The sequence below is a fragment of the Dasypus novemcinctus genome, chromosome 25 (assembly GCF_030445035.2).
Source record: "Dasypus novemcinctus isolate mDasNov1 chromosome 25, mDasNov1.1.hap2, whole genome shotgun sequence".
NCBI lineage: Eukaryota > Metazoa > Chordata > Mammalia > Cingulata > Dasypodidae > Dasypus > Dasypus novemcinctus.
In genome coordinates this window covers 21,217,540-21,228,493 of record NC_080697.1, presented here as the reverse complement: position 1 = coordinate 21,228,493, position 10,954 = coordinate 21,217,540, and the positions used below count along the sequence as shown (strand labels likewise).

The window sequence follows — 10,954 nt, the reverse complement described above, 5'->3', positions numbered from 1 at the left end:
TGATTCTAAAAGGCAAAGATGCTCTCTGGTTTGCGGTGGGTACTCACCTGCCCTCTCACAGAGACACTGATAGGTACTCATTCATTCATTCACCCATCATCTGTTATGTGCCAGACACTACTTGGTGAACTGGGCAGTGCAGTGTGGCAGTTTGTGTTAGCAGACCCAGAAACAAAAGGGCCTCAGAGAGTTGTTATGGTGTAAACCTAAGGACATAAGCAGTGTCACGGGGAGACAATGGGCTGAGAGTTACGAAACACCTTTCCTTCCAAGGGACGTTGGAGAACCAGCATTCCAGCATTTCATGTCGGTCCCGTTTCCCTGTTCCATCACTTCTGGGTCTTGGCCGATGGATGGCGAAGGGGCTCAGGAAGGAAAGGACGTGAAGAGGAAGCAAACAAACTTCTGGGATAGCTAATCCACGATTCCCCCTCTGCCTCCACACCGACACCCTGGGGTGAAATTATTCGTCGTGGGTAGAGCGCTCTAGGCTTCTTACAGAGACCCGCCAACGCGGCAGACGGCCCGCGCTGGGCCCCGCACACACGCTGGGGTAAGCCGCGGCCGCCGCGCCTAGGAAGCTGGCAGCGGCGCTTCTCGCCCGGGGCCGGGAGCGCAGGACGCAGATCAGACTCGCAAGCCGGGAGGACCAGAGCGCCACGCCCGCCTCTCCCGGCCCACGGGCTGCTTCGCCGCCAAACACCGCCCCGGACCCGGCGCGGTGCCCCCGGGAGCGCGCACGCCTCCCCGCCGAGCCCGCCGGGCAGTCCCCGCCCGGAGGCCGAGGTAGCACCACGCAAAGCGGCGCCTCTGCGCGCTGCGGGGCGGCGAGGGCGCAGCCGCCTGGCGAGCGGGCGCCGGCGCGCGCTCCTCCCCGCTCTCTCGCGCGTGCGCGGGGCCGAGGCCGCGGCCTGCGCGCAGCCCGAGCGCCTGCAGTGCGCGCGCGCGCCGACCCCGCGTGGGGCCTGAGTCGGGCGCGCGGCGCGGCGGGAGGCTCGGTGGCGGGCAGCCGGGGACAGCCGGTGGGCGCCGCGGGCCGCGCGGGGCGGCCGGGCGCAGGGCTCGCCCCTCGCCTTCCTGCGTGCCCCACGGTTCCCGGCCCGCCGCCCCAGAGGACCTGGCGGAGGCAGGTGCGCGGGAGCGCGCGGGGCCGCCCTGGGGGTGGGTCGGCCGGGTCGCGGGGGCGGGACGGGGCGGTTGGCGGTTCGGGGTCTCCGCGCGGCGGCGCTGGGGGCGCTGGAAGCCGAGGGGCGCAGAGCCGCGGTCGCCTCTCGTGGACGCCGGTGTCGTCGGGCGCGCGAGGCCTCTCTGGGGCCGTGCCGGGGTCCCCGCGGCTCACCCGCAGGAATGCGGGTTTCTCTTCTCGACGTAGGACGGAAGGTTTCCCTTTAGCCCGAGAGGCGTTGAGGGGTTGGACCACCCCGGGCGGGGTTCGCCCCAGCGCCCCCTGACCGCCTCCCGCCAGCCTTGAGGTGCTGCGTGCGGTGCCCTGACCTTCGCCGCTTTTCAGCAAGGTGCCTCTAGCATTTCTCACGTGTCTCCTATCTTTTATTAAATCGACGAGTCCCTGTTTTTGAGATGCTGTTTGCCAGTGGGCAGCGAAAACTCAGCTAAATGAAGTGGTGTCCTTTGCTACTCGGAGGTCCTTAATTCTAAGTTAGCTGAATTGGGAAGGGGAGTTGGGGGGAGAACGTGACCTGTCCTAAACGGAGACGCGGCCTGCACGTTTCGGATGAGATTGATGGGTTTATAATGTCGGCTTGTTCACTTCCTCTGGAGACCGTGTAGGCGATTTAGATATAACTGTTCAGAGACTGTTTTGATCTGTATCAGAGTACGATGCTCTTATGGATACTACTTTGCTGTGTGTTCCAAGCTAGCTGCGGTTCATAATGTAGCAGGAAACCAGTACACATCGGTGCCTTTGAAGTGTTTTCATGAGCACCCTCCTCCTTCGAAGCCTTACTGAATACTGAATGGTACTTCACTTTCACATTTGTGAGTCTTCTGCTCAGTTGAAAGTAAGTCGTTTGCTTAAAGTAGTGCAAGATCAGGCAGTGTAGCGCATGCAGCAAATGAAGAGAAAGAAAGACTTGAAAATGGTAGAAGTGTGGCTTTCTGCCATTTACCATCTTATTTTGCTAACATAGCTCTATAATTATGCATTTGTAATGCTTTCCATTTGATATGAACTACCTGGACCATAAGAATGGATCTTGAGATATAGAGAATATGTTTATATTTCTCTTCTATAGAAGATTTAACACACGGTATATAATTTATAAGATTTACTTCTGACATTTCTGATTTACGAGGAACAGTCTAATCAGCAAGACATTTTTAAAAAGTAGTAGTATTTCTTTTATTTCTGATTGTTACTCCAGATTTGAAACATACAGCAGTGATCTTTGTTATAGAATCCATTTAATTCTTTCTGCCTACAATAGCTTATTTTTAGCCTTGCTGTTGCCTTGTTAATTATATATCTAACTGTGCTGCAGTGGCTTGCTGAGTTTGTTAGCATATATTTGTTTATTGTTTTTTTCCAGCATCTGTATCTTGTTTCCTTAGCGGAATTGTGGGCTGGCTGTTTGCCTTCAGCTCTGTTCAACAGAACTTTCTGTGATGAGGGAAGTGTTGTTCTTGCGCTCTTTAATATGGTAGCTCCTCGCCATCTATGGCTACTGAGCACTCAGAATGGGTCTAGAGTAATGGAGGAACTGCATTTTTAATCCATCTAAGTGGTGCAGCTTTAGATTAGTAGCCCCCCCGGAAGCCTCCACCTACCCTCCTGAGTGTAGGTGGGTCCTCTGCTTTCTCACAGTACCTGGCGCTCCCCGGCTCCGGCATCTATCACAGTTACCATAAGTGCAGCTTACTGGTAGGAGCTCTACCTTGGGTTGTAATCTGCATGTGGGCAAGGGCAGCTCTCTCTGCTTTATCATTACTATCCCCAGCCTAGCACTTAGGAAACACTTGATATATATTGGTTGGATCAATAAGTGAACTTCTTGAAGGCAGGTAGCTTCCCTTTCATATTCTCGCTAGAGCCTACAGCTAAGTGTCAGATACTGTAAGTAAATACCTGTTTAAGATCTGAACATATTTTATGTAGGTATCAAACAAATGGGTTATTGGATGTATGCTTAAATGCCTTTTTGGCTAGATTCCTTTTTGTTGGAATCTCATGAAAATGGAGACTTGTGATAAATAAAATACTATCTAATGTTGAGTGAAGGAGGCACGTGATCCCAACTTGTGGACATTGCTTGCAACTTTCGTTAGTTGAGCAGCACAAGGACATGCTCCTTGAAGGACCTCATAGGTGAATCTGAATCTCTTGGTGGCCATGAGGTTCCACCATGGGGACCTGCCAGCCCTGAACCCCCCTGGGGAAGCTAACGGGCTCTGCTCACCACCATTCTGTGTTAGCGCTTGCCGTAGTTTGCCCGGCTTCTATGACACATGCCACACCCTGGGTTGGCTTAAACATCAGGGACTTATTATCTCACAGTTTCAGAGACTACAAGGCTGCCTTCCTCTGGACTTGGTAGTGTGCTGGGGCTGGCTGGCTGGACAATTCGCTCAGATTGCCGCTTCTGGTCACTTGGTGATGTCCTCTCTCCTCTCTTCCAGATTCTGCTGGCCGATCCTTGCATCTTTCTCTTTGTAAAACTCCAGTAATTATATTTAAGGAAGGCTTCTAAGACTATTAAGGAAGTTTATGGGGGGTTATGGTTTACTTTGCTGGGACAAAAGGTAGGATGTTGTGTTTATCACAAAGGAAAGAAATGAGACTAGGGAAATATGTAACAGAGACACAAAAATACATAGAAGGTCCACTGAGCTGATGAGCTAATATTGTAACTTCTTCGGGCCTGAGGTTTCTGATGAAGATAAGATTACTAGGTCTTGTTGAATGAGTTATTTTTCTATCTTGAAACCAGGATTGGAGTATTTACTAAATATGTGTAAGGCACTGTTTTAGACCCTGTAGCAATTGATGGTAGTAGAGTCTTATCTTTAAGGTTCTTAATAGTCTATAAAGAGATGAAAAAGTTTTTTGAACGGAAAATCCTGTTCTTTAAATGGGAGAGGATTTATTTCGTGGCTACTTCTAACCAACTCAGAAAGATAAACACTCAATAATTTTGCTGGACGATTAAGAGGATAAAAAGCACGACCGAATCCCAGAATTTGATTTTAGTCACATTAATCTTCCTGAAATTATAGCTTGTATCACGCCACTTCCCTTTTTAAAAATCAGTAGTTTCCCAGTGACCATGGAATTAAGCAGTTTGGTCTTTTGTCTGATATTTAAAGTGCCCCTCAATATAACCCTAAAAAACAGTTACAGCCTTGCTTCTTCCTTTTTTCTAAGTGTATCCCAGGTTTCAGCTGCACTTCCTTTAATGTGCTCCCATTTTCAAAGTGCCCCAGTTTCTGCCTACCCATCTCAAGCCATGCCTTCTTCCCCGCGCTATTTCCAACCCTTAGAAGCTCCACAGCAATGCTTCTTGTACTTGTGCTAAGGAATGTATCCCACTGTTTCAGAATCTATAGTTATTTATGTTATTTTTGTAATTTCTGAAACATCTATAATAGTGCCTGTACCTTAAAAGATGTTTATTGAACTTCACTCCTGTTCTTTGACTCTAAAGGAAGGCTCATGCTCTGCATAGAATAGCTTGCTAAAATTTACCACCAAGGAAGTAGAGGCCAGCAAGTAGACTCCTGAGTTCAGGAGAAGCCGTGCTATTAAAGGAGGACTGTCGTTTTGGTATACTTTCCTTTTTGGAATTGATAGTATTTGACCAAGCTTGCTGCTGCTGCATAATACCGATTCCTTGTCCCTGTCACCTTCCTATGTATGTGACCATGTTAATGTCAAAGTGATTGATTGAAAATATTGGGCGGCAGGTAATTCTGGCAAGAAATCTCAAATACCTCTAGCATAGTAACACTGGATTAGGTTATTCAACATATGTTTACCTTCATATAAACATATATATTATGAAATAAAAAGAAAAGCATTCTACTCTTTACCAGTTTTGCTAGTATTGAGAAACACGTGACTCAAAATGGAAAGAAACCGGTTAGCTCTGAAAGGCATTGTTTATGAGTAGAGTAAGCTATCAGTTTACTTATTTTACTTTCTACTGAAATAATCTAAAAATCACTTTTATTTATTTTTAGGAGGTACTGGGGATCAATCCCTTGTATGTGAGAAGCAGGCGCTCAAACCACTGAGCTATATCCTCTCCTTTATTTGGTTTTGTAATATGATTATCTGCTTATTATCTTTAAAAACAGATAAGAGAATTCATAATAATTCAGACTTTAAAGATATGATGCAAAAGAAACTGGAAAGGTTTTGGCTTTAAAATCCAGTTCTGCTTCGCATTTGCTTTTACATTATTTCTGTGATGTCAGCCTAGGGTGCAGCCCAATTGTCATTTAGAACAAATTTATTCTAAGCCTGTATGTTTTCTGGGGAAAACAGGTAATGTAAGTGATGTAGTTTAAAATACAGGGCCTTTCATCTTTTGCTGGGATAGAGAAACAGGCCCTTGTATATTATTAATTAAGAAGTGGAACAGCATCAGTAAGCTATTAGATTTGTAAGAGTGAGGTGATTAATTTTCAATACTGTTTTCTGGAATTTCAGAAAATAAGGGGACCCCTCTAAACTAGATTATTTTTTTTTGCTGAGCACATGGCATGAGCTATTGGATGCATGATATAACCTGTGTCAGCATCTATGAGAAGTTAAAGGTCCAGCTACAAGGGATAATATGCCCTTGATCATTACGATGAGTAAAGAAAATGTCACCCATTTAGTTAACTCAGCATTTAAGCAATGGTTTCACCTATTATTGGGAAATAAATAGTTATTTATTATTCCTGAGCGTCATCTAGAAAGATTACATGTGTGGCTGACTGTGTAAGTGGCAATGTGAAGCAATATGAGCTCTTTAACAAGTTCGCTTAAAGGAAGTTTTACTCCCCCTCTCTTACTCTTGAAGGTTCTAGTTGAAAATGGCAGTAGGCTAGATATTTTTAAAAAGCATGGGCTTTTTGTGATTGAAGGCAGTCATTTAAGTTGCATACAAATATAGCAGATATGCTTTTATTTTTCTCCTTGAAGGTGGCTTTCTAGAAGATGACCATAGAGGACCTTCCAGATCTTCTATTAGAAGGAACTTCTTTGATTGGAAGATACCCATTTTTATTTCCAGGTTCTGACACACCTGTTATCTTTTCCATTTCTGCAGCACCAATGCCTTCTGACTGTGGTATGTTAAGTAGTTTTGTTTATTTTCTATGATCTGGTAACTTGACTTCTGTCTTACGCTGTTTTTACATTCATAAATTTTCCTAAAAGCATTTGCTGTGCTTTTCCTAAATTGCTCTAGTTTTCCTCTTTTTTTAAAGCAAAACAAAACAATTGCTTATTGCTTTTTTTGCATCTTTAGCTAAACGCTTTATTCCTGCTTTCAGTATTTTATTATGTAAAAACATTCATTTAAAGCACCATAGTGGGTTTAGAAGAGTTTATTTTTAGAATGCGATGGTGTGTCAACATCTAGCATTCTTCTGCTATTGATGTTTTATTTTGGTTACATATCCAGACTGTGAAAGAAAGCCGTGTATTTAGTCAGAGTAGGATGAGAGACTTCCCTGGAATGTGGAGTAGCTTTGGTTCAGTTTCTTCTTTAAGTCTCCTCTATAAAATGTAAATTTAGTTGTATTCCAGGTTTCCTCTATTTTTTAGACTTATTTCCTCAGGACCACATTTTATCTCATAGTTGGTAAGTGTATAGAAGAAAACCAGGAGATAGATTTGATAGAATTGTTACATCTCCAGTTTAGAGTTTTTCCAAGTAAATTATTGGGTCAACATTTCAAAATGTCTTTGGAGGCAGAGATAACATGGATTTTAAATACTAGTAGATAAGAAACTGTTGAATGGGGAACTCGTCTTTTCAGTCATATTCATTCTAATACTTCCCCATGTCCAAGTCTCTTGGTATTTTGTTTAGATTTTATAGCAGCCTAACTTGGAAATCTTCAAAAGCTTTACATAGGAAAGTGGATGTGTCTCAAGCAATTGAGCTTTCACCTACCACGTGAGAGGTCCCAAGTTTGGTTCCCAGTGCCTCCTAAAGAAGATAGGGAGCTGGCATGACTGGCAGGCACAGCAAGCTGATGCAACAAGATGACACCAACAAGAGACACAAGAAGAAAAACATAATGAGAGATACAACAAAGCAGGGAATGGAGGTGGCTCAAGTGATTAGGCTTCTCCCTCCCCCGTTGCATGTCCCAGGTCTGGTTCCCAGAACCTCCTAAAGAAACAAGGAAGATGAACAGACCCAGCAAGTGCAAACAAGGGGGTGGGGAGAAATAAATAAATAAAATATATTTTTAAAAAGTATTATGTAAAACCTATACCTTGATTCTAGGAGTTATTTGTCCCTTTTACAGCAAATTGACTGGGCTCATTTTCAGATGTAAAAAAAAAAAAAGTCAGTTATGTGGAGAAGACCTTGAATCAAAGCACACAGTACTTTGCTTATGGCCCTTATGTTATCCTGTCTTGAGTTATAGTTGCCTTACTTCCTTTTCTAGATGATATCTCTCTGGGATGGAGTAGCAGTCATATTTGATTTTTGTTTATCTTATAATGGCTAATATAGTAATTTGTTTCAATTAGTTGCTCAATCCAGGGTTTGTTGAATAAATACTTTGAATGATGGGTGATAATGGATATTGACCCCTTTGTATAGCTGAAATTAAACATTGCCTCTATTCTTAGCATTTCAGATTCTTAGAATTGGAATGAACCTATATTTCATCTTTCCCTACTCATCTCTCATTATAGAAATTCTGTTTTTAGGATATTTAATAGATAATCCTTTAGCTTCTTGGTTATCTTCAGTGGTGGGAAACTGATGAAATCATCCATTTCATGTTAAAAATTTTAGTCATAATAAAATTGTTTTTGCATGTTGACTCAAAATAGCTCTCTGAAACTTTGACCAACTGGTACTAGTTTGATGAACAAATGCTTCTTTATATGATAGACTTCAAATATTTGAAGGTATTTTTCTTAGTCTGTACTTCCTTAGGCTACATATTCCTGGTTCCTTCACTAGGCTCACACTGTCAGGATTTTTTGGCTCTTCTTAGTACACTGTAGTTTGCTGGTATCCCCTTAAAAAGTGGCACATAGAATTGTATTTATTGAGGGCCTGTTGTGTGCAAGACACTATCCTAGCTCCTGGGAAAATCACAGTGACCAAGACAGACATTCTAGTAGGAGAGCCAGACCATAAACAAATAAGTGAGAAAAAAATATAGGTTATGATGAATTCTATGGAGAAAAGACACGGGGTTCTGGGGTAGAGAATAATGGGGGCAGGGTGGCTACTTAGGATGGGGTAATTATTTGAAGAACCAGAAGAAGCTGGTCAGGAGAAGAGCCAAGGAAAAAGTGTTTTGGCAGAATAGAAATTAGAGGCAGAGGGTTGGGGAAAAGACCTGGGTATATCCTAAGAATGAATGGGAAGCCATTGTGGCTGAGAAGCAAGGCGATTGAGGGTCAAATGATAGGAGATGAAGTTGGAGAGGAAGGCAGGGGCCAGATCACTCAGGCTTACAAAAGAATTTCTCTGTTATCCTAAGCATAATGGGAAGCCATTGGATGTGAGGCTAATTAAGATTAAAATCAAGAAACAAAGAATATTGGGAAGCAGCTGTGGCTCAATCAGTTGGGCTCCCGTCTACCATATGGGAGGCCCTGGGTTCACGTTCTGGGGCCTCCTTGTGAAGGCAGGCTCACCCGCATGCTGTGCAGAGCCACCAGCCTGCAAGTGCTGCTAAGAGCTGACTCAGGAAGGTAACGTAAATTCCCAGTGCTCTTCATTCCTTTGTTTAGCGCAGATATCCTTTGATATCACTTTTATCTGCCTATATGACTCCCTTTAATGCTTCTCATAGAGCATGTCTGCTGGTGATGAATTCTTTTAGCTTTCAGATGAATGGAAACATCTTTATTTCACTGTCTTTTTTGAAAAATATTTTTCACTGGGTATAGAATTCTTGGCTGATAGTTTTGTTTTTTCTTTCAGTAGTTTAAGATGTTTCTCCATTGCTTTCTCACTTGTATAATTTCTGATGGGAATCTGCTGTATCTATACTTGTTTCTCTTTATGTAACAGGTCTTTTTCTTCTGCTGCTTTTAAGATTTTTTTTTTATCACTGGCTTTGAACAATTTTATTATGCTGTGCCTTGGTGTAATTTTGTTTCTTGTATTTGGGGTTTGTCGATCAAAGGCTTTTAGTTTTTATCAAGCTTGGAAAATGATTATATCTTCAACTATTTTTTTTTGTCCCCCAACCCCCTCCTTCAGGTACTCCAATTACAAGTATGTTAGACCACTTGAAATTGTCCCACAGTTCACGGATTTAAAAAAAATCTTTTTTTTCCTTTCTGTCTTTCATTTTGGATGGTTTCATTGCTATGCCTTGACGTTCATTGATCTTCTACAATGTTTATAATCAGTTGATGATTTCATCCGTTGTGCTTTACATCTCAGAATTGTAGTTTTCATCTCTAAAGTTTAATTTGGGTCTTTTTTTTAAAAAAAATCTTCCATATCTCTATGTATCCTTTTAAACATTTGGAATACAGTTATAATAACTGTTTTAATGTCCTTTTTGTTAATAATATCTGTCAGTTTTAGGTCTGTTTTGATTTATCGATTAATCTCCTGATTATGGGTCACGTTGTCCTATTCCTGTGCATACCTGATAATCTTTGATTAGAAGTCAGATAATGTGAATTTTACCTTGTTAGATGCTGGATATTTTTATAACCCTATATTCTTGAGCTTTGTTCTGTGATGCAGTTAAGTTACTTAGAAATAGTTTGATCCTTTTAGGTCTTTTATGATTTGTTAGGTGGGTTTGATACAGTGTTGTTTTTTCCCTGAGGAGTCTGCCCAATACCCTGTGAATTATGCATTTTTTTCAGTCGTTGTGGTTGTAACAGGCACTGTTGTGGGCCCGTTGTGAGCACTAACACTGATCCCTCTGATTGTTTTGATTGGTTCTTTCCCTGACTTAGGTATTTCCTCACAAATGTGCCGAAGGGACTCTGCTGAATGCTGGAGGACCCTCTGCCCCTCTCTGTGGTTCTCTTTGTACCTTCTTTCTTCCTGGTTACTCTGCCCTGTGAACTCTAGCTGCTTCTGTCTCCCTCAATGCTGAGCTCTATCACCTCCACACAGGGAGTCAGCTGGGCTTTTCCCCACTTCCCTGTCCCTGCACCATGGCCAGGAACTCTCAAAAGCCAGTAATCTGAGGCAATTATAAGACACACCTGTTTTGTATCAGGTCTCTTGGGGATTAGCCTTCCATTGCCTTATGTCATGGTCTTGAAAACCATGTTTTATATGCTTCCCCCCCCCACACACACACCCCTTTTTAAAGGTTGTTTCAGCTGGGAGTATAAATCCAGGTCCCTGTTAGTCTATCTTGACTTGACGTGGACATCCTCCCTCTTTAAAAAAAAATTTTCCTCCCCACTTTCTTTTGACTAAAACATTCTTTTTCAATGTATGGAAATTTAAGACTTTAATATAGTTAGATCAATCAGTATAACGTAGTACAGTGTAGAGGTTGCGATTGTGGACTCTGGAGCCAGCTTGGCTTCAGTCCTGGCTCACCCACTCACTAGGTATGGGATCTTGGACAAATCGGTTCATTTCTGTATCTTTTCGTTTCTTTTTCAGTAAAATGAGAATAGTAATAGTACCTACCTCATGTGGTTATTATGAAATGAGTTAGTATACACAAAGTGCTTAGAATAATCCCTGACACATGGGAAGCCCTTAATAAGTATAATCTGTTATCTTTACTATTAAAACACACTATCTCGCTGTTTTTT

At 42.8% G+C, this 10,954-nt stretch overlaps 1 protein-coding gene across 5 annotated transcripts in view; it reads left to right on the top strand.

Annotated features, from left to right (window-relative positions):
- Positions 1-320: 320 nt before the first annotated feature.
- Positions 321-10,954, top strand: part of CLIP4 (CAP-Gly domain containing linker protein family member 4) — a 67,220-nt gene continuing 56,586 nt past the window's right edge. The window contains exons 1-3 of one of the 5 annotated variants that reach the window (XM_058287797.1): positions 762-786; positions 1,373-1,514; positions 6,149-6,296. In XM_058287797.1, coding sequence (XP_058143780.1) covers positions 6,164-6,296 — 133 coding nt within the window. In that variant the 5' untranslated portion in view covers positions 762-786; positions 1,373-1,514; positions 6,149-6,163. The other 4 variants (XM_071211926.1, XM_058287796.2, XM_058287793.2 and 1 more) reach the window with 4 other exon arrangements.